This window comes from Glycine soja, chromosome 4 (genome assembly GCF_004193775.1).
Source record: "Glycine soja cultivar W05 chromosome 4, ASM419377v2, whole genome shotgun sequence".
Lineage (NCBI taxonomy): Eukaryota > Viridiplantae > Streptophyta > Magnoliopsida > Fabales > Fabaceae > Glycine > Glycine soja.
In genome coordinates, this window is record NC_041005.1 from 5,630,663 (window position 1) to 5,654,276 (window position 23,614).

Below are 23,614 nucleotides of genomic sequence, written 5' to 3' on the forward strand. Positions count from 1 at the left end.
AAAAAAATAATTTACCATACCTTTTATATATTCAGAAATTAAATTTAAAATTTTTTATTTTTTAAAAACCAATTTATTAATATCTCACACGTTTTTGAGAGATGAATTTGACATTTACCTTCTCTGGTAGGTAAATCTTTCTATTGTAAGAAATTAATTTTTCTTATTCATTATTCATGATGAAATAATGGTTTTTTGTGTGTTAGAAAAAACAATAAATGTTTCACTGTTAACCGAAGAATACCTTAAACAAAAATAAAATAAGATAATACATATACATATACATATTCAATTTACAAAATACAATAGCTACTACCGATTATTTCTGTTTAAAAAATGGGAAATTACATAATGATATAATAATTATAGGAGCGTATAATATTTGATCTGTTTCCGTGAGAGTAAGTTGTTCTGTGGCTGAGGCAGTGCATCCGAAATTCTGATCTGTGAGAATGGGAAAAGGTGGATCTCTGAGCGACGGCGTGGTGAAGAAGATCGTTCTCTCCTACAGCTACGTGGCAATATGGATCTTCCTGAGCTTCACCGTCATCGTCTACAACAAGTACATCCTGGACAAGAAGATGTACAACTGGCCCTTCCCCATCTCCCTCACCATGATCCACATGTCCTTCTGCGCCACCCTGGCCCTCCTCCTCGTCCGCGTCTTCCGCCTCGTCGAGCCCGTCTCCATGTCCCGCGACGTCTACCTCTCCTCCGTCGTCCCCATCGGCGCCCTCTACTCCCTCTCCCTCTGGCTCTCCAACTCCGCCTACATCTACCTCTCCGTCTCCTTCATCCAGATGCTCAAGGCCCTCATGCCTGTCGCTGTTTACTCCATCGGCGTCATGCTCCGAAAAGAATCCTACAAAAACGACACCATGCTTAATATGCTCTCCATCTCCCTCGGCGTCGGCGTCGCCGCCTACGGCGAGGCCCGCTTCGACGCCTGGGGCGTCCTCCTCCAGCTCGGCGCCGTCGCCTTCGAGGCCACCCGCCTCGTCATGATCCAAATCCTCCTCACCTCCAAGGGGATCTCGCTTAACCCAATCACTTCTCTCTACTACGTCGCGCCGTGCTGCCTCGTGTTTCTCTCTATTCCGTGGATCTTTGTTGAGTATCCTGTTTTGAGAGACACTTCCAGCTTCCACTTCGATTTCGTCATCTTCGGGACCAACTCCTTCTGTGCATTCGCGCTGAATCTGGCCGTGTTTCTTCTTGTTGGGAAGACGTCTGCGTTGACCATGAATGTGGCCGGTGTTGTGAAGGATTGGTTGCTGATTGCGTTTTCGTGGTCGGTTATTAAGGACACCGTGACGCCGATAAATTTGTTCGGCTACGGGCTTGCGTTCCTCGGCGTGGCGTATTACAATCACTCGAAGCTGCAGGCGCTCAAGGCCAAGGAGGCGCAGAAGAAGACCGCGCAGGCAGATGAGGAGGAAGGGAGGTTGCTCGAGGACAGAGATGACAACAAGAGGAACGAACAGCAGACTTAACTTTTATTTATTTTTAATCGTTCCCTGTTTTATTTTACACAGATTCAAGAAAGGAAAAAAACAAACAAGAGGTTTGGTTTGGTTTTCGAGGCAAATATGGAAATGTCATCGTCCTCTCTGGGCATATTGCCGGTTCGGTATTGTTTTTTTAGTTGCTAGATCTTCTTCACGTTGCCAATGCGGTGGGTAGTTAATTAGTAGATATGGGTTTGAGATTTGAGAACAATTATGTGTTACTAGAGCTAGAGTCTCCAATCCTTTTATTATTATTATTATTATTATTTTCTTTTATCTCATTCCCGTTTTCGGTGGTTTTGTTTTATGTTATGTTATTGTAGGAACTCGATTTATGGAGTTTACATGCTTCTTATTAATTCATAGTACATTTCAATTCTGTGTAATGTGAATTTGGGATTTATCTTATAGCCAAGCTGTCTGACAAATTTCACTTGGCACTGTGTTCCGAATTACTCTGTTTCGGTTGTATGTGTTGTCCACTGTTCGTTCTGTGTTGGTTTTAAAGTTATGTTGAGGGTTTGAAAAACTAAACCATTGATGTCTTGCAACTATGGCGCTTTTGCTTGGTTGCGTATATACTCCTTGGCCCATAGATAGCGATACTGGGTGGTCTCCCCCCCCCCCCCCCCCCCCCCGCAAATCCAAGCCAGTGACTAGGTCAGATACGCTGTCGGTGGAAACATACATGGCCATATGAATATATTCTAATTCTGTCATTGGGGTATGGAGAGAGAGAGAGACAGAAATTTAATTAATCTGTCTTTGAATTTTGAACAATAATTCTTCAATACGTTGAGTGCAACTAGTTCAAAGCACGCAATTGAATTAACGATTATGAAATGGACATCTGATGTTGTGCTCGGTCCATGTTGGTTGATGATGGCTTTCTTTTGCTCTCTTTGCCGTTTTTCCCTCCTTCCGCCTAATTCCTCCTAGCAGGACAAAATTGCTACAGTCTTGTTAGATTAGATGGGGAAATGGCAGGCTCACCGATATTTCGCTGTCCATCACACTGAAAAAGGTTACATACTTTAGTGAATGTATACTGAATAGTGATCGAACTGTTAAAAATACCTTTTGTTTTGTTTATAATAGTGTCTGCCTTTAACGGCACGCAGTGCGATCTTTCCCAAGTTTGCTCTGTGTCTGTCTGGTTGTCTGTAAACCTGCAATCAGTACATGTAACTGAGAGTATTATATTTTGTTTCTCTACTGAAGTTTATCAGCTGAAACACTTGGATTCATGTACTCAATACTCTTGCTCTTGCTTTGGTTCGCTAATAGCCAACACTTTCGCTCACTTATGACTAGTTTGCGCTCATTCTCGATCCTAGAAGAGGGGGAATATTAAGTACTAGACAGCGGTTGGTAGCCATTAACACTGCATTACCATATATGGAAAGAAAACACATCTCCCATCAATGAATTCGTTTCAGTGGTGCTCAACAACCCATGTACGCTTGCACCATTTCAGACAAACACACTGAGCTAGTGTCAGGGGCGTGATTATCTCAAAAGTGAGAGTGATCATGGACCATGATCAACTCTAAGTTGGTGGCATTAACTTTGGTTTGGTGGTTAGGTTAGGTGCACCAGAAGATTCTGTCACCGACAAATAGGACTAGAAGTGAACTGAATTATAAAAATCCATGTGTGTATAACTTATTTTTATTAAGTTACGTATTAATCATAAAATATTTGATTAATCCAATGCCTGATGTTGACATAATTTGTGAACTTTAGAGTCAAGATAAACAAAAGAGGGAAAGCTCAATTTCTTATTTAGGTTGGCGGCCTAAGTTCGGCTTAGCCTGACTCGCCAGCGTTTTCAGCAGTTGTTTACTAGAATTAAATGTTTAGTATTCATGATTCAACAAGAAAAAAAAAAAGTACTAACGATTTTTGCTAAACAGAGAAATAGCTTTAGCTATCTGACTCTCAAGTATATATATTTTGGATAAATTTTGCAACAAACATCTATAAAAAAAAACTACGTTCTTCAACTTTTTATAAAACTCTCATGTAACTTCTGTATAAATACTTATTAGTTCTCGAACAGGATTGAGGGGATGATCGTACTTCCATCAAATACACATTTAATGCTCCATTTTTTTTCTCAAAAATGATTCATGAATACCCACGTATAAATCTACACTGAGAGATAGAGAAGCATATTTATGATAGGTGATTTAATATATAATAAGAAGAGAGATAGGAAGAAATAAAATGTTGTCAATTGGGTGTATCCATGTATCCTTACTTCAAAAATTTATCATTAGAAATCGTGTACATATATAATCGCGTGTTTGGTTTCCAACCTGTGCATTCATAGCTTTTACGCTTTTGAAGTGAAATTAAAGGTAGACGTGCGTAAGAAAATGCACAAGCAAACACACACTAATTAAAGAGTCCCTGAAATCCTTTACATCCTTTCATATCCATCTTCAATATGTAATGTTGGTGTCACGAACCATATAATCACGAGACATTTTGACCGCCATCACCATATCTGGAAAGAAAGGGCACTCTTCTCAACTGCAACCAAAGGAGGTCAGAATTTTGGGAGAGTAAGAAAAGTGTGGTAACAAATATTCCTTCTCTGGGTTCTGTAACTTCTGTTTCTCTTCTTTGCTGTATAATTATATTCTACTTTGCTTTTACTAACTGCTATGGACCTACTCGTGGATTTTGACTTTATCAGCTATTCCTACTCGTGAACTAAAATAAACTCTCCTTGTCTTTCTCCTAGCTCTCATATCTTTACATTTGAAACATGTGCTATTGTACTCTTCGATCTCGTTCACACACTTTGACCCGTGAATATTGTCTTGTTCTTTTACTCAAGTAGCTTCAATTAGTTTGTAACTTTCCTTTGTCTGAAACTTCCGAACAAAACATTTTGATCACCCAATTCACCCCTATGATGTATACAAATCGGAACAGTTATTGCTCTAATTCGATGATGATGAAAGCCCATCAGTGTCTTGCACCACGTAGCCGTAACATCGAGTTTTTGTTCTTCTTGGGTCCAATTCGTTTGCATTATTGCTCGTCTTTTCTCTACCTCCTGCTACAATTTCTGTCGCCATTTCTTGCCAGCTATATTCAATTTCAGACTTTATGATACGGACGAATTCCATTGCATTAAAAATTCAAAATGGTCCATCTTTCTTTTACTCGAGAAAAAATAATGCCTCTATCGTCATGCATTTTTAATTAGTTTGTCCCCTTTTGCATCATAGTGAAGACTAACCTCCCATTTCTCCATTTTTGCTCCTGAGGCAGGCTCTATGTGAAAGCTCGATGAAGAAAAGAAAAATGAACAAGACGACATAAATATTAGAATTATTAAAGATGATTTGTCTCGTTTCGAATTTTGCATCACTAGTTGGTATTGCTATGCTTTTAATTTTTATATATTACTCAGTGGCCCTCCTAAAGACATTCCAAAGGTGATTAAGACGTAGACATTATCATGGATTTGAACAGTTTCCTTTTTTCTTAATTCATTTTGATTTTTGAATATATGATAGAACTATGCTCCGTGAGAGTATGTTATACATTTTCCATTACCTCATTTTGATAATGTAAGCTGAGAGTAACGTATAATAGAGTAGTGATTACCCTGCCACTAAAATTTCTCCGCCTATCGTGAGTATATGTTAAAGAATTTGACGAGTCAGCTACCAAATAAAGTTCAAATGTGATGAAACGATTGTCACTTGATCTTAGACGAACTAAGACCATTCTTCGTCCGAAAATTCTCTAAATCCTCTGTCGACCTCACACACGACATATACACATAGAAGCAGACTATGTTCTTTTGAGAAGTTGTCTTTCAAACAAAGGTCCTCAATATGACCAGCACCATCCAGCAATTTAAGATCCTGATTGGGTGATTTTTAGTTTTGAGTTTCAAAATTTTTAAAAATAACAATCAGTTTTTTTAGTTTTAGTTTGAAAAAAAATAATTTAAAATATGATTAGTTTTAAATAAACTCATTTTTAAAAATTTCATATCATATTAAAATTAGTTTAAGAGTAATTTTGTATGGTGATGACGACAACAATGATACACTGGTGATGTCAACGACGACGACAACAATAAAGATATCAATGGTGATTGCAATGTTGAATGTGGCGATGCCAATAGTGGTGACAATCAGTAGTGGCGATGGAGGTGGTAGAAATATCAGTGGTCTCGATGGTGATGGTGGTTGCGACGACGTTGGCGATGATTGTGGGGGCAATGATGGAGGTGATATTGTTGGTAGTGAAGGTGGTGGTGACAATGACAGTGACGACGGTGATGATGACATTGATGGTGGTAGTGGTAGCGGTGCTAGTGGTGACATCAAGTAGTGGTGGCTACAATGACAAGATCGATTGTAATAGCATTGATGGTGATGGTAGCCATGCTAGTGGTGATGATGATGTCGGTGGTAACCAATTATGACGGTAACAACGATGGTGGTGTAGTGGTGGAGATGGTGAAGGTGGCACCGACAATGGTGGCAGTGACAACGACGATGATGATGGTGGTAGCAATTGTGTCAGTAAAAAATATCATTGTCAAACGTGAGAAATGTGTAGTTTTTTAAACTAAAAACCAAATTCACAAAATATGTATTTTTTAGATATGGTGGTGGTCGTCGCGGTTGCGACATGTTGATGGTGATTGTGGTGACAATGATGGGGATAATATTATTGGTAATGATGATGGTGGTGATAATGATGGGAGTAATATTATTGGTAGTGATGATGGTGGTGACAATGGTAATGATGACATTGATGGTGGTAGTGTTAGTTGCTAGTAGTGACATCAAGTAGTGGTGGCTACAATGACTAGGTCGGTTGTAATAGCATTGATGGTGATGGTAACAATGATAGTGATGTCAGTGGTAGCTAATTATGATGGTAACAACGATGGTGGTATAGTGGTGGCGATGACGAAGGTGACACCGGTAGCAGTAACGATTGTGTCATTTGGGAAATGGCCCCGTGAGATAGGTGACGAAGCTTTGACAGCGGCGGCTGACTGTTGTCCTTCTACAATTGGATCTCAATTAGGGTAGTTCATGATTCTTTCGGATCAAAATTTCAAGTGCTGATTTCGGAATGGAATAAAGAAGCAGGGGGTTCTCATATTCTCTGTCAAAATGGATTTTTTGTTTTGGGATGGTTAGTTCTAAATTAATATTCTTTTAAACAGTTTTAATTAGGTTTCATTAATTATATTCTTATACCTATACATTTATAGGCTAGTGGATTTAAGTTTGTGCATTACGTTTATGTAATGATTTATTTTTTTGAAATGGACATCATTAAAGTGAGCTTTTATCTCATCCAATAAAACATGTTTAACAAACCTAACTATTTACTAGTTATGCTGTGCATTGTTGGTGATTAACTTCCCCCTAAATAAGGTTATTTACTCTCTTCTTATTTATGAACAGTATGTAAACGTGAGGATTGGTTTGATAATGCAAATTGAATCTTACATCAATTTGCATAAAACATTAGCAGAGAAGAGGATAAAAACAAATTGGATCCTGCCTGATGCCTCATACTTATGCTACGAACAGAATTACTTTTTTCCGACATTACTTTAGAAAATTATTATATATGGGCCTTGAATTTTATATGGTAATGAGCTTATCATATTGTGCTTACTTGCACCACTTGGAAATTAACACTTCGCCACTAACTACAGAATACAGTTATTCTAAGTATCTACACTGCACTAAGCTGCTCAAATACGTGACTATGCCCTTTTTTAGTTGATGAGTTCCCCACCACTTTCTCCTCTCATGCTAATTTGGCGTGCTTAATATACACAATTTTTATGCCTGCAACATAGAAAACTTAGTGTTGGATGTATCCATAGTTCCATACTGGTTGTTGAACTGAAGTCTGCGACTACCCATCATGTAATTTCCACTCACACTAAATACAATTGGGCGATACCTTTGCCAAAATGGGATTGACTCAGTGGAGATGTCTAAGACTTATCTTGGTTGACTAATCGTATACTAATTAATGGTCAAAATCCATTGTACATCGTAATTAATCTTCTCTGTTAGTGTTACCTTGTAAAGCTGACTGGATCAAATTTGGTGATGATATTGGAACATCATACTAAACAAGGCAAGCAGAGGAAAAGTAAAAATATTCAATGTGTTCCCATTACCAATCCACTTAGCACAAGATAATTGATTTCTGAAATTCTGATCGAGAAACAATTCTTCTTTTCTGTAAAACGTGTTAGTATTGGCATATGATTTAACCTAGAAACATTGTATTATTTGTATAAACCTTTAATCAATTTAACTATACATATGTCATGCATGCATATATCGGTTAAAACTTCCATCTAGCTAGATCATTTTCTTTTCCATACTTATGGAAACTTCATTGCCCTTGAATTCTTTCTACACTACTTAGTTCACTAATTAACGTACTTAAAAACATTAGCATGAATCAAAGAAAGAATGATATTGGAGAAGAGTTCAACCTACACATTTATATATATTTTTTATCATATTACCTATCACATTTATCATTTTCTCTTTTTATTTTTCTTATTTTTATCTTGGTCTACTCAAAACAAAATAAACTATTAGAAGTTTCACATTAAATCAAATAAATTATCTGATGTGATACTTAAGTCATGTGACTCTCCCACCAACTAGATTAATTTTAGGTTGAACTCTTTCTACTTAACTCCTAAAAATTGATGTTTCGATCAATAATCAATCTATGAAAAAAATTATAGATTGAATTAAGACATAAACTAAAAAAAAGATTCTTATACAATCTAATTAGTTCTTCTCATGACTTTCTTTGTACATGTGTCCAAATAATCATCTTAACTAAATTTCTATCATTTTTTCCTCAATTAGTACTACATCAATTTTTTCTCAATATAATAATGTTTTTTCGCCATTTTAGCCGTATTGTTCATATCTTATGCGTGTGACATTCTTGTTAATTTTATTTCAACAATGCCTGGTTTGTGGTTTTAACTATACACAAAGCACTGTTGTCCAATTGTCCTCGAATTATTTCTGCACTACTCAGTTCACTGATTAAGTACATAAAGCCTAGTAGAAAAATGGTATACTAGCACCAGAGACAAGAGCATCATGTTCATTAATTTTGGCAACAAAGCCAGCTTCAGGTTAGTGATGGACTCATTACGCTTGGTTCTCCAGTTTGGAGATGGATCCTCTCCATTTCCTTTTTCCTCCACTTCCTCCATTTCTTCCATTTGTATAAGCTTTTAGAAAAATAAATCAAATGAAGATGATGCACTCTTTATGGGAAGTAACATTTATTTTCTCAAAAGCTTAATAATAAAAGAAATGGAAAGAAAAAGAAATGAAAAGGATCCAAATCCCTCTGGTTTTAGATTCGTGTTGCGCATGTACAAGTCTACAAGAGTATCATGTTCATTAATCATTAGATATGCTGTTTCAATTTAATGTTTGTCCGTGACATGGGCACTGATCGATGTACTTACTAGAATTGATCATTGAAAGGTAAAAAGCGTTTTATTAGATCGATGCTTTGGCTCCAAGAAGCAAAGTCTTGTTTACTACTGAACATCAGAAGTTTATTAACGTCCTGATATTGAATATTCAATCATGAACATAAAATTTGTAACACACGGCACTCCCACGTTCTGTTTTGCATCATATTCTGCTTTGTACTTCTCTTCAATAAATCATCAAGCTTATTCATTGATGTTGTTTGAGTAGTACACCGGGTGACGTGTGACAAGAAAGTCATATCCTATACGAACAATACATTTAGTTAAAGAAAATGTTAAATGAACACCCTTTCCATCCATTCAACATCTAGACAAAAAGAAAAATAGATAGGTTTAATGAAATTTATGATGTGATAGAAAAAAAGATAAAAAGAAGTTAAAAGTTGATGGAGTGTTTAAAATAATGAGATATTTTTGTGTATTATTACTCTTAATTAAATTGATTACGCACTTGGATTGATGACGTTGTAAAATCAAGAAGATTATATATATAAAATGAGAAATTTTGAGACATTTTTAATAGTTGGTGAAATTTGATGAGGTGAACTCTTGAGTGAAAGAAGATTTTGAGTAGAAAATTGATGCCAAAAAGTCAATTTTACTTGGTGAAAAAATGAAAGAATTAAAGAAAGAAATACACACTTGATCACTGACTCGGTATATTCAATATTGATTTTTGCATGAGGGAAGCGTGAAATAGTGATTGGTTGTAGAGCTAGCATGGTATGCCATAGATTCCACAAACATACTCTCAAAATTAGTCGTTCTTTCTTGTTCATATTTATTGTAAGGGTGTAACTCTTGTCTCCACCAAGAATTTTGTATGGAGTATAGATTACAGTTGTCATTGAAATGTTTTCCTCCACAAAAATCACAATTTATCAGTGGTGGGTGATTGACTCTTGATCGTGTGTTGTCAAGATACTCAGTCTACCTCTTAACAAGATCTTTCATCTTTAAAAATTTTTCCATGGATCAAGTTCTTCTTAGGTTTCACCCTACAAGCATAGACTCACAAGAATATTTTTTTTTGAAATAAGAGTGAATAAAGAAAAACTGAAAATAGTTTTTTTTTTTGAAAAAAAAAAGTTAGAGGATAAAATTGATTGTTTTAAAATTGGACTATGCAACAAACAAGTACAAAGAAACAAAGTCTCCAGGCGCTAAAAACTTGTTAACTCGTTGGCAAGTGTACCAAATTTGTCACAAGTAGTAAAGTACTCGGAAGTTCGAGTGTCGAATCCACATACACTTTGTTTGTACTTAGATTGATGAAAACCCAATTAAAAATAACAGATAAAGAAAGATAGAAGATAAGGTAAAGATTTAAAAGAAAAGATAAAAGATTTAAAGATAAAAATCAAAGATAGAAAAGCTAAAATATTTAAATTAAAAGATGACAAAGATAAGAAAAATAGAAGATAAAGAAAGATAAGATAAGAAAATTAAAAGATAAGAAAAATAAAAGATTAAGATGAAGATAAAGACAGATACGTTCAGAATGTGATAATGTTGGAATCTAACTTGTCTTATTTGCCTAAGATGTATTATTTTATATTTTTCTCTATCAATTTGGTGAATTTTTTCCTACCCACTGGTCTCACGATGATAAGTCTATCTTACCTATTTATCTCCCAAATGTATTTGCAAAAACTCAAAAATGCATGAAGTTCTAATGCTAGATGTTTGCTTTAATGCATAGACATAATGCAATCACTCTATGTCTAGCAATGATTTTATTAAGATATTATTTCCTTTTAGTTCTATTAGAAATTACCGTATGTCAAGCGACTAATCCCTAAAACTGATGCATGAAAAACATTCCTTGTTTTTCTATTAAGGATTACCCTCTGTCGAGCACCTAACCCTTAAAGATGATGCAAGGATGAATGATACATGAAATTAAAATAAGAAAGGATAAAAGGATAATAGGAAAGAAAACACTTGTTTGAATTAACAAATATGAAGTGTAAAATGCATCTTTTGACTTTTTAGGCCTGCCCTAACTAAGGGTTTAGCCTCTCATAGCCACAAGAGGCCTTACACTTGAAAAGGTGTGTAGAAATTGATAGAGGAGAAGGGATGAAAAAAAGACATAAAAAGAAGGATTTCCCCTATTTGAGTCTGGGGGGTGGTGTGGGGTGATGTCTTTTCTCTTTGGCTTGACTTCATTTTTATAGCTACTAGAATGGATTTGGGTTTGATTCTCTTTTCTATAGTTGTTGGAGTAGATTTGGAGTTAATGCCAAAAAAAATTCTTATTTATATTTTTCATATTTTTTAATTTTTTTTCTTTTAATCTCTCCTTTTTATATCTGTAAACTATAAATAAATAAAATATTAATTGTTAATATTTAAGCCAAAAATAACCTCTAAATAAATATTTTAAAAATATTTTCAATATATTTTTATTATAAAAAATAATTCATATTTAAAAGTTATGAAATAGATGCAAATAATGCATATCATTTGACATAAGGAGTGTGTTGGGACACGGTGACCTTGAACAGGAATCTACTGCTTTAACATCGATGCTACCACCTTTGCATGGCCTATTATTTCCACTCACACACCTTATTCTGTATCTCCTTCCACACGCTGCGCCGTTATCCCACAACCCTTCAATCACTGCCACAAATAGATTTCCCGGAGGAAACTTCCCTGGCCTATTCCCATCACAAGCAGTAGCTGCCAGAACATGAACAACCAATTAATTAGAAGAAAATTAATTGAACATTTGATTCAAATAATGTTGTGTCGTATTTTTCCACTATTATAGCTATTGTACTTTCCGATGCATGCAGGAAATTTAGATTTATATTACTCGTTTATAGGGCATCTAGATTGGAGAGAAATTAATAAATTATGGGTTCAATTGTTATTGAGTTCAATTTCTTTAATTAGAGACGAAGACGAACGTTGTTAGAAGAAAATGCCCCACTAAAAGTGAAGTTTTTTGGTAAAGATCAACAGGCTTGAAAAGATTACGAAGAGGAAGAGCTTCACGATGATTTGGGAATTAGGACAAGATTATAAGCTAGGATTAATTTTGCTTAATGGTAGTACATTCCGCGCGCTACCTCTCAATTTATAACCATCATGATATCTTACTGTGTCAGGCTATTCAATTTATCTCAATTTGTTCAACTCATACTTTACTTCAATGATTTCTTCGTCTAAAAAAATTAATTTTCCATTATCCACTTATGGAAATCCTTAATGCAAACTAACACCAATAACTAAGATGGACTTTGAAGAACTAAGAACTGATAAGTGGAAGACTACGATGGTTGAATAAAAATGAGTCAAGGAGTATTTTTCTTCTTCTAATAATTGTATAATTTACTATATGCAGACTGATAAAGTGATAATCTTTTGTATTATCTCATTCTTCCTATTGTTTTTAAGAGATTTTAAGCCACTTATTTTAAAATTTCAACTCATTTTGTTCGCAAATAAATTAATTTTAGAATATTAGAATAAAAGATATTATCTGTTTTATTTTTTGAGCTTTTATTGTGATTTTTTTGTTTTTGTATTTTTGTAAATTTATTTTTGCGAAGGAGATTAAAGCTCTAATGAATTAAAAATAAAGCTAAAAGAGTAGCTCATAAGAAAATCTTTAAGAGTCTTAAACCTTTCACTTTAACATTATCTATAAAAGGGTACAAGAAAAGAGGGAAATATAAAATATTTTTTAACTTATTTTCAAAACATTTTTACATTGATTTTAAAAAAATTATAAATTTAATTTTTAATTTTAAAAAAAAGCATATACTTTCTACATTTAATAATAACAACATTTTTTGTTGTTACCATCATCACTTTTACCATGATCATTATAATCACCACCATTGACATGTCTATCATCACAATAGTCATTGATACCACTATAAATATATTGTCATTATTGTCACTATTATCGTCATCATCACATAAAAACACTTTTAAACTAATTTTATAAAGATATGAAACTTTCAAAATAAATTTATTTTGAAACCAAAAATTGAAGAAAAAAATAAAACTAAACACATTTCAAAAACTGATTTAGTTTTTCTTGAAACTAAAATTAGAAACGGGTTATAATTTTTTAAAAATTTAAAACTAAACTAAAAATTACCTTAAACGGGGGCTAAAAACTCAACCATTCCAAATAGACTATAAGCTAACGTGGGTAATTACAGGAAATGGTGTGGCGGTGTAAAGGGGCACGAATGATAGAAAACGGGGAAATTTTTTAGAAGGGAAATTTATGTAATTTGGGTTTTATTAAGTCTTTATTAAGCTTTTTATATTTATGTAAATTTTTAGGTTGTTGCTTCTTGCACTTCCAAGTTGTTTCCTACATCCTTTTTGGATTTTTTTTACTTTCGGATTGGTCATTCTGATAGTTAAAATCTATAATTATTCTGGAATGTAATTTTACGTTTTGGATTCGTAATTCCAAAAGCCGAAAAAGAGGTGCAGAAAACAACTTGGAGGTGTAAGAGACACCAACAAAAGTTTTATTGGTTTATTTGGGCCATTTATTGGGCCTTCGTAATGCAATGTAGGCTTGGACAGTTAGAGGCGGGGAACGTTTTACGATTCGGCTGTAATATGGGCATGTGTCTTATACTCTTTTCTAAAATCAGTAAATTTATAGCTTATAAAAAAATGTTTGTATCATATTATTACTTTTTAAAGTAGAAGAAAATAAATTATTACTAGTTTTCACATAGTTCATTAACGACAATAAAAATCTAATAGTTAAATGCTTAATCTTACCTACAAAAGAAAAGGTCAAATGATATAATTTAATTTTAACACATTTTTTAACTATTTCTTGCGAGAAACAACTTATTTTTTTTACCATTAATTAATTAAAGAAGAGAACGAGTAAGACTTTAATATTTTTTTGCCACATTCTTTTAGTACTATATTAATTAAATAAAAATGATAGCAACACATTCTTTAACAAAATTTTTCTCACATACTTTTTTACTATAGTCAAAATTTGTTAGATATTATAAAATTGTGGGTGACTTATTAAATTTGAAGTGAAATTCACAATTTTTTTTTATTTCTAACAATCATGAATAGTGTGTTAAAAAATGTACTTTTTTTTTACTGCAAAAAAGAATTGTACTATAGAATATGTTATTAACATTATTTTAGTTAAAATTTATTGGATTGAGTTTATTAAATAAAAAATGAGACCCAAATTTTTCCACGACTTTTAGTAAATTTTAAGTAACAATAAAATATATTTTTTTAAAAAAATATATATTTAATGATATATTTTTTATTTGAATATTTGAGAGTATATTACTAACATTAAAAAAAGAGCAAGTACCTAACTTCTCAGCCCACCAAGAGGCAGCTGCACTAAACAAAAAACAAAAACAAAAGCAAACAAACAAAACGAATTTATATATTGTTATAGTTAATGTAAGAGTATGGCTCCTTGTTTAGATCTTCTTGGGCAGGATTTAGCCAAAGTTGTGTAGTTTGTTTTTTTATTTTCCTTTCTCACCAGAAAAGTAGAGGAGAAGGGATACAGCACACAAAACATATTCAAAATAATAATTTATATTTATTAATTATTTGAGAGAAATTAAAAAAAATAAACGTATTTATTTTAAAATTAATCAATCGTGCTTAAATACTAATAGCAGAAGCATTATAAGAAATAAGAAATAATCTATAAAAAAAGCGTAATAAGAAATAATAAAACCACTCTGAACACATAAGAGCCTTTTTTTTATAGCAATAGTAACAATAAGAATTTAAATAAACATAATATTGGAGAAAAATAGATTAATATAACATGATGTATAAAGACAAAATAAAAACATAAAAAAAACTACTTTTTAAAAAATACAACCGTTGTTATAAAAAAAGAATAGGAATTACAGAGTGGATCCTACGATTTAATTTAATAGGCCCAGGATGAAACAATTATACATGCACCTTTTTTTAATAAATGTATGAATCCTTTTATATTTAAATATTTAAAAATATAAATATATATTATATAAAAAATAGACACTAATTTCATAAAAATGATAAATTTTATTACATTAAATAAATAATATAACTTTTGACAATCTCAAAAACATATATCATATTTTTTTAAATTTAATTTACTTTTATATTATCATTTATCATTCAATTTTTCTCAAAAAATTACATAACATAAATATCTATAGATAAGATAGACATGACAACAGGATGAGTTGAAAATAAGGTTGACTCTCTGCCTCTTCCTTGCACAAGACAGGATAAGTTATGGTTTAAAAAAGACGGATTTATATTTTTAAATCCTCCCACGTCTAACCAAGTGATTGAACACATGATTAATGTACTGAAATTAAAATTAAATTATTTTGATAATATTCAAGTTTGATTCTTGGTATAAACAATTCTTAATTAGACTTTACTTATCTTTCGACCAAATTTTGAATTAGTCAAAATTTCTTCCTCTTTATGTACGGGAGGATTAAGACAAAAAAAATCCACACACATCTCAATTGAGCTTTACCATATGCACCTGCAAGGAATCCATCACATTATTTTTATAATTTTAATTTACTTATATATTTATATATTAATTTTATATTTATAATTTAATTTTATACTTTGTCTATTTTAATTTACTTATATATTTATATATTAATTTTATATTTATAATTTAATTTTATACTTTGTCTCTTGAAGGGAATGTTATAATTTGGCTTATATCCTCTATTGTCTATCATCAACAAAATATCATTTATATTAAAACATACATATATTTTAGCTCTTTTTTACATACTAAGATTTAGTTTTATTTTCTTTGTAATTTGAATTTTTGTTTGTGTTTTTTATTTTGCACAATAAAATTTTAAGTCTATTATCATAGATCCATTGCATGCTTATGTCACGGTAATCTAAAAATTTAATCAATATAAATTTATAGAGGTAATACATAAAAAAATTTAACATGATAATGTTTTTAACCATATCTCACATCTTATAAAAATACTACCTTTTAGTCATTTATATAAGAAACAAAAGAAAATATTTTTTTTTTCTAATTTTAAACTACTAATGAGATTATTTTTATGTGTATTAATTACTATTTTTTCTGTTAATTGTGAGATTTATTAGTACATCCATTTCTCATGAAAATAAATGTATTTATTGGGCTATTAAAAAATAAGATATATTTATTAGTGGAAAAAATATCTTTTAAAAACAACAACCACTTAAATCATTTAATGTTATGGATAGTTTCATAATAAAATTAAAATCAACTAAATTAACTATTTTTTTATTGATTTTGATTAAGGATGAGTTTGTTTAAATTGAAAAAAAAAAACTTTAAAATAATTGTTTTTTCATATAAACACCTTTTTAAGAAAAAAATTAAAATAAATAGAAAACTATTTTTTAAAGCAATTTAAACAAACACACTAAAAAAATATAATTTTTTTTATTTTTTTAAAATAAATACTTATTACGATAATTAAATTTAAATAAATTGATCCAAATTAAAAGAAAATTTAATTATATGAGTTGATGTTACCTGAAAACTCATATTCATTCTCTTCAAAAATATTAAATGATATTATTCAATTCAATTATTAATTGAAATTAATATTATTTTATTATGTAAATAGATTAAACTTTATTATTCATTCTAGTAGAGCTATATTCACTTATTATTCTATTAAATGCAAACAATTATATTTTAGAATTTTTAATCTTAATCAATTATTCCGTTCCTCTTTTAGTATTTTTCAATAATGATTGATTCTAATATTATTTAATAATACATTACAAAAGATGATCCATCGTTGTATTTCATTCATTTTCAGTATTTTTTAGTTAATAATATATCTTTTTTAGGTAATATATATTAAGCTATATCAAATTTATAAAATAAAAATAAACTCATATTTTACCTCATATAATTAAAAATTATAAAAGGAAATATAAAAAAAATATTAAATTCATGAGCCATATTTAAACATTAATTGATAGAAATATGTTCAAATATTAGAGAAATTTTGAAGATTCAATAATAAAATTTACCATTTAAATAAGTTTCTAATTCAAATCAATTTTTTCCTTATTTATTTAGTTAAAGACAATTTTTATATTTTAAACTAAATTATTTGAATTAATGTTCAAATTTATTTAATTAACAATATATAAATTTATCAATATAAAAAATATATTAAATATAAAATAAAATTCATGTGATACTTTCATAAATACACAAACTTAATGCATGTATATGAGAATATAATATACATTATACAAAATTTGAAACATTTTACTGTATATTATATACTCATATATATATATATATATATATACAAATATATTTTTTATTAATTAAAATATAATAGATAAATACATTAAAAAATATAAGATAAAAAATTTGTAAATTATAAAATTAATACCGAAGATACAGGAAACTAAACTAATTATATATATTCTTAATTTTTTGAGCTCCTTTTAACCCTGTTCTGTGCACCTCCAGACGGGCCAGGGCCGGCCTGTATATACAATAAATGCAGATGTCACGGAAGAAGAAAACAAGTCAAACCACGTCAAAATACATTCTCTAAATCTCTTTCATGAAATTGAAGTCTTTTTCTTTATTATTCAATTTTGATACGACGAGGCGAGGAGTCTTGACAACGCACTTTTATTATTTTTTAACACATTTTTTTATTAGTTAAGAATAATATAAATAACATACACACTGACATGTTCTTTTTAATACATTCTATGCTATTAGTCAAAATTTCTTGCAAATTACAAAATTGTGAGTGTGATTTATTAAACATAAAATTATTATTTTTAATAAAATTTAATTAATAATACAAATTATAAAAATGGTCAAAGAAGTATCATTATTAGCATTTCTCTTAATTAAAATTTATTATATTACAAAATCATGAATATTTGAGAATAGAGTATTAGTTTCATATCTCTTTTTATTATTTTGATTCATGCATATCTCTTTCTATAAAGTATGAATATACAAAATTGAGGTTTAGGATTCGCCGTCTCATAGTAACGCAACATTAAAAAAAGAGCAACAACGCCTAACTTCTCAACCCACCAAAAGACAGCTGCACTTAACAAAACGAATTTAAATTGCGATATTCAGTTTCAAGCAGAGGAGAAAGGACACAGTTCACACAATAATAACATCTTCATTCGTTCACCCACTTTTCTTTACAACCTTATTCCTTCGATTCTGTCTGAGAATGACAAATTCACAATCTCCCTGAAACCATGACTGTGAGGGACGGCAATCATTGTGCAAAAAAGTAATCTTTATCGCATATCACAATTCACAAAGCTTCTGTAGTTGATGGGTAGAAGGGGAATCCAACTGTTTGATGAGAAAATAGATGTTTTTTTCTCTGTCAGCAATTTGGGGTTTGAATCCAAAGATGGCTACCATCAATTCGGAGGTTTGTTTGCCAGTGTTGGTCAAATGGGAATGGGGGTTGGCGTGCAACCTAACGACCCTTCTGATTCTCGTGACAATGGTGGCATGAAACTTCCCTTAAACGAATTGTTCCTCAAGCATGTTCAACCTCAGGGGAAGGAAGAGGTTGTTGAGGAAGGAGCTAAGGGGAAGAAGAATAGAAAGGGTGGTGGTGTTTCACTCAAGCTTAAGATCAGGAACCCTTCACTGAGGAGGTTGTTTAGTGGGGCAGTTGCCGGTGCCGTGTCTCGGACTGCTGTGGCGCCTTTGGAGACTATAAGGACTCTCTTGATGGTGGGGAGTAGTGGCCATTCCACCACTGAGGTGTTCAACAATATTATGAAAACTGATGGCTGGAAGGGATTGTTTAGGGGTAATTTTGTTAATGTCATTCGGGTTGCGCCTAGCAAGGCCATTGAGGTAATGTATACATGCTTCTCCAGCCTCTTCTATGATTTTTCCCTATATGATGTTTGATACTATGCTTGATTTTTATAAATCTAAATGTTATTTGATCAGAGATTTTGATGCCAAATGTGAGGGTTTGTTTATTTTATTTACTTTCTTCTTGGTTTGTGGATTTTTTTATAGCATGGATTGGATTTCAACTATTGTTTTGTAAGTGTATGTTTAAGGAGGGCCGAGGGCTGTTCATGTCTTCTATGTAAAGAAGAGTGTTTGCCAGATTCAAATCTATAAATTTTTGTTTTTTAATGTTGTTTAGAGAGTTCCCAGGAATTAGTGAATTCGATACTTTTTGTTTTGTACAGATGATAAAAGGAGTTACAATGAACTTTTACAAGTGCTAAAACGAATTTAATTCACCAAAGCTTTGGGTTATACGTTCTGGATTGGAGCCAGGATGGAATTGTGGATTTAAGCAGGTTTTGCTGGAGTCTCTTGTAGATTTAGAGATGATTGAGCATAGGTGTAATATGATCACCCTTGTGATCCTCTTCTACTCACAACATCTTCAGGCAGCTATGGTGCCTGGAGCTTTGTCGTACTGATAGAGAAGAAAATAGAGCTTCAGATTGGCTAGCTCAGTTCTCTCACTCAAGGGTACGTTTTTTGTTATCTTATCAAGCTCCTCCAAAGGGATTGTCTGATTCTGCTTGATGACTTGGGGGGAGTAGCTTTTCCTACTTTAGTACATTAGTACATTAGCTTCTGTTCAATTTTCTAGGTATTTTAAACCCTTTCATGTGCTCAAAATTGTTTCATTTTCTAGGTCTTTGAACTCTTTCACGTGCCCCAAAGAATTAATTTAATGCATCATTTTTATATGGAAAGAGAAATTGAGTGAGTATTAAGTATTTGCTCATCAGCTATGATATACAATTGTAAGGTCACGATTGAACAGAAATACAAGTATACAACACATCTTAATAGGTAGTTTATGTCAGTTTATCCCTCAAGCCCTTTTCTTTTCTGTTGTAATGCTTTCTAATCCAGGTGCAGTTGGTTCTTTTGGCAGAAACAACCTCTCCTCTTATGTTGGGAGGCTCGTGTGCTAGACCACCTTTTAATGTTTTCATCGAGAGATCTACTGATTGAAACTATGTGCAACCATTTCTTTTCATAATAGTGTCTGCCTTCAACTGTTTGCTCCAATATTTTTGCTTGTCTTTAATAATTTTTTTTATATATATATTGTCTTTGCTTAAAAAGGCTACTCTAAACTTCTGAAGTGACAATTTCTGTAAGTGCACTAGTATGGCAGATTCACCTTGATTTTAGTGAGTTGAGATAACAATTTACTTTAAATTAAATCAAGGGTAAATAAACCCTTGTGAACTTTAGAGACAAGTTCACTTTAGATGTGCTATTTCATATTTTAATATACCATTTGGCCATGTTTCTTTCTCTGGAATGATCTTCATGACAAATACTTTGGTATATTGCTCTCTGAATTTATTTACTTTTTAGTTTTATTTGGATACTTTACATTTGCCTTGGCCTTTTAATCCCGTAACAGTTTTATGGCTTAATTTGCTTTGATTTATGTTGCTAAAGAGCTTTCATATGATAGTGCTTTGTTTTTGTTTTCTTGTGTTTTAGTTGGGGGTCTTATATAATATATATATAAATGGCCCTTCAGGTAAGTCAATGTACAAGTATGCTTTAGTTTAATTTTTGCAATTTTTTGCATGTGAACCTGTGAATTCAATTTTTAGCAAGTCAGGCAAACCCTTGTAATCAAATGACTTTGATTCCCATACACTGTGTTTTGAATGTTTGAAAATAAGATATGATTTGATTTAGGAATCAAATTCTATGTTTTGGAATCTGATAGAATTGGACCAGCAACAGAGGAAAAAATTGTGTTATTATGGTGGTGCTTCCAACACCCAAGACAGAATACAAAGTGAGTTTCGAGGTCTCACCACCCTCCACTTCCAACTTCCCCATTCCAACTTCCCTCTAATTGACTATTTATAGTTTCTTAACTAACCAATAGTTAGTTATAACTAACGAATAGTTAGTTATCCTAGCTATCCTAACTAACTGACAGCTAACATGCACCTTTCCCCTATCTATCAGAATCCTTTATAAAAAAATGGGATTTGAGTTTATTAGAAATCCAATCTTATGTTTGGACCTTATTGAAAATGGAATTGATTTGATTTGATTTTATTATTTGCTACTTAGTAAGAATAAAATGTTCAATCTGTATAATTGAATATAGAATCAAATTAATTCCCACCAAATGCTACCAAATTAGAGGGAAGAAAATGAAATCCATGGGATTATAGATATCAAATCATTTCCTATTTTTAACATTCCAAACACACTCATAATGATTTATATGAGGTCTCTACCTCTTCGTTTATGGGCATGAATCGATGTGTTTTAACAGTTCTCTGGGTGCCAAATAGTATGGCTTTTGATGACCATGGTTTTTAGTTACAGCTATTAGTGTCTTCAGTGAATATTTACTTCAAGGCAAGTGATTATGCTCCAAGTGAACCAAACATGAGAAGCTTCCTTTATCTGATTTAGGGATTTAATGCTAATCCAAATACATCATGCAAAATCCCTTTTTTGCATTGAGGGAGTATTCTAGCGTAGCATAAAATCATTTCCTTCTCTGATCCAATTTTGCATGTACAAGAAACTGTCATTAATACTATCCGATTTTGCAGAGAAAAAAAATCCTTGTGCTTGTTAATCTTTTGTTGGAAAATCATGCTTCTAAATGTAAAGCATTAAAAATCTATCAGTGACCAAATCTACATGGTGGTTTTTATGTTTCTGAATATATTCGCACCCGATTCTGCAGCTATTTGCTTTTGATACAGTAAACAAGAACCTATCCCCAAAGCCTGGAGAGCAGTCCAAAATCCCAATTCCTGCATCTTTGATTGCAGGTGCCTGTGCTGGAATCAGTTCAACTATATGTACATATCCTCTTGAATTAGTCAAGACTAGATTAACTGTCCAGGTATGTACATAAAAAAATACAAATATGTTTGCATTCCCACATTTATGTTTTAGACTTTCAGCATCCTATCCAAAAATAAAAGGGAAAACTAAAACTTGATTAATGATTTTGCAGAGCGATATTTATCATGGTCTGCTTCATGCATTCGTGAAAATAATTCGAGAAGAGGGTCCTGCTCAACTTTATAGAGGCCTCGCAGCTAGTCTTATTGGAGTTGTCCCGTATGCTGCTACCAATTACTATGCCTACGACACTTTAAGGAAAGCATACCAGAAAATTTTTAAAGAAGAGAAGGTCGGCAACATTGAAACCCTTTTGATTGGTTCGGTAGCTGGTGCTTTTTCAAGTAGTGCAACTTTTCCACTTGAGGTGGCTCGCAAGCAGATGCAACTTGGAGCTCTCAGTGGAAGGCAGGTTTACAAGAATGTGTTTCATGCCCTTGCATGCATATTTGAACAAGAAGGCATACATGGTTTATATAGAGGGCTAGCACCTAGTTGCATGAAGTTGGTACCAGCCGCTGGAATCTCTTTCATGTGTTACGAAGCATTGAAGAGGATATTGCTAGAAAACGACGAGGAGGATTAGGACGAGTCAAAGAAGAAAATACTGTTTCCATTGAGGTCAAGAAGCAGGACTGCATACTCTGTTTATGCATACTCGAATAACTTACTTTGGATTTCTCTTATATTACTGAATTCTTTTTACCTCACAAATCACATTTATAAGCAATTGAGAATGGAATATTGGTTTTGTCCTTTTTATACGTTTGGCATGTCATTGTCTATTGGCTTAACTACTCATTTTTTCATGGTTAAAATAAACTATTTGATAATGCTCAGTTTTAAGGACTGAGCAAAACCTCTTAAAGCAATGAATATAGACATCGGCGCATTGCATCAAGTTGAGTGGTGAGAGTGGTGACTTGACGAGTGAAATCTGCCACGGGATCAGGTGGAGGACGAGAAGTCATGGAGGAAGAATTCAACTCAATGGAAGCACCAAATGATAATGCTCAATTTTAAGGACCGAGCAAAATCTCCTAAAGCAATAAATATAGAAGAGAAGAATATTTTTCTTAAGAGCGTGTTTGGATGAAGAAATTTAAAATTCTGAGAATTTTAAATGCTTCAATTTAAATTCCTTCATTTCTAAAATTTTATGTTTGGATAAAAAATTAGATTTCTCATTTTTAAAATTCCTTCATTTTATTAATGACTTCACTCACCCTTTGATGTAATTCAAACAAAGGACGGAGGCTACTTGGCTTCCATCAAACCCTTTGATGTAATTCCAACCGCACTCCCCTCCGCCCCCGCGGAGGTGTCATCTTCGGCCCGAAGCCCCGCGACTGGTCCATCAAGATCAACCGCAAGGAGAAGCGCCTCGCCATCTCCACCGCTGTTGCCAGCACTGCCGCCAGTGCCGTCGTGGTGGAGGACTTTGTGGCGGAGTTCGCCGAGAAGCCAAAGACGAAGGAGTTCATCGCGGCGATGAAGCTCTTATAAGAGAGAGAATACTGAGAGAATGAAGGAAGTTTTCTGGAGAAGCACAGCACAAGAATTTCAAATTCTTTCATAAAATCAAAGAATTTGAAATGCTAATATTTAAGTTAATTAAAATCCCTGATC

General features: G+C 32.5%; 3 protein-coding genes across 3 annotated transcripts; all 3 read left to right on the top strand.

Moving 5' to 3' along the window:
* Window positions 1-372: 372 nt before the first annotated feature.
* Window positions 373-1,941, top strand: LOC114408973 (probable sugar phosphate/phosphate translocator At5g25400). The gene has a single exon (XM_028372220.1). It carries the CDS (start codon window positions 453-455, stop codon window positions 1,491-1,493), a length of 1,041 nt encoding a protein of 346 aa, XP_028228021.1. The 5' UTR covers window positions 373-452; the 3' UTR covers window positions 1,494-1,941.
* Window positions 1,942-5,627: 3,686 nt separating this feature from the next.
* Window positions 5,628-6,325, top strand: LOC114408329 (hyphally regulated cell wall protein 3-like). Its single transcript, XM_028371353.1, has 3 exons — window positions 5,628-5,869; window positions 5,991-6,063; window positions 6,149-6,325. The coding sequence occupies exons 1-3, from the start codon at window positions 5,628-5,630 to the stop codon at window positions 6,323-6,325; spliced, it is 492 nt and encodes a 163-aa protein (XP_028227154.1).
* Window positions 6,326-18,122: 11,797 nt separating this feature from the next.
* LOC114408974 (adenine nucleotide transporter BT1, chloroplastic/mitochondrial-like) lies at window positions 18,123-22,749 on the top strand. Its single transcript, XM_028372221.1, has 3 exons — window positions 18,123-18,958; window positions 21,822-21,983; window positions 22,098-22,749. Exons 1-3 carry the CDS (start codon window positions 18,419-18,421, stop codon window positions 22,569-22,571), a joined length of 1,176 nt encoding a protein of 391 aa, XP_028228022.1. The 5' UTR covers window positions 18,123-18,418; the 3' UTR covers window positions 22,572-22,749.
* Window positions 22,750-23,614: the final 865 nt, after the last annotated feature.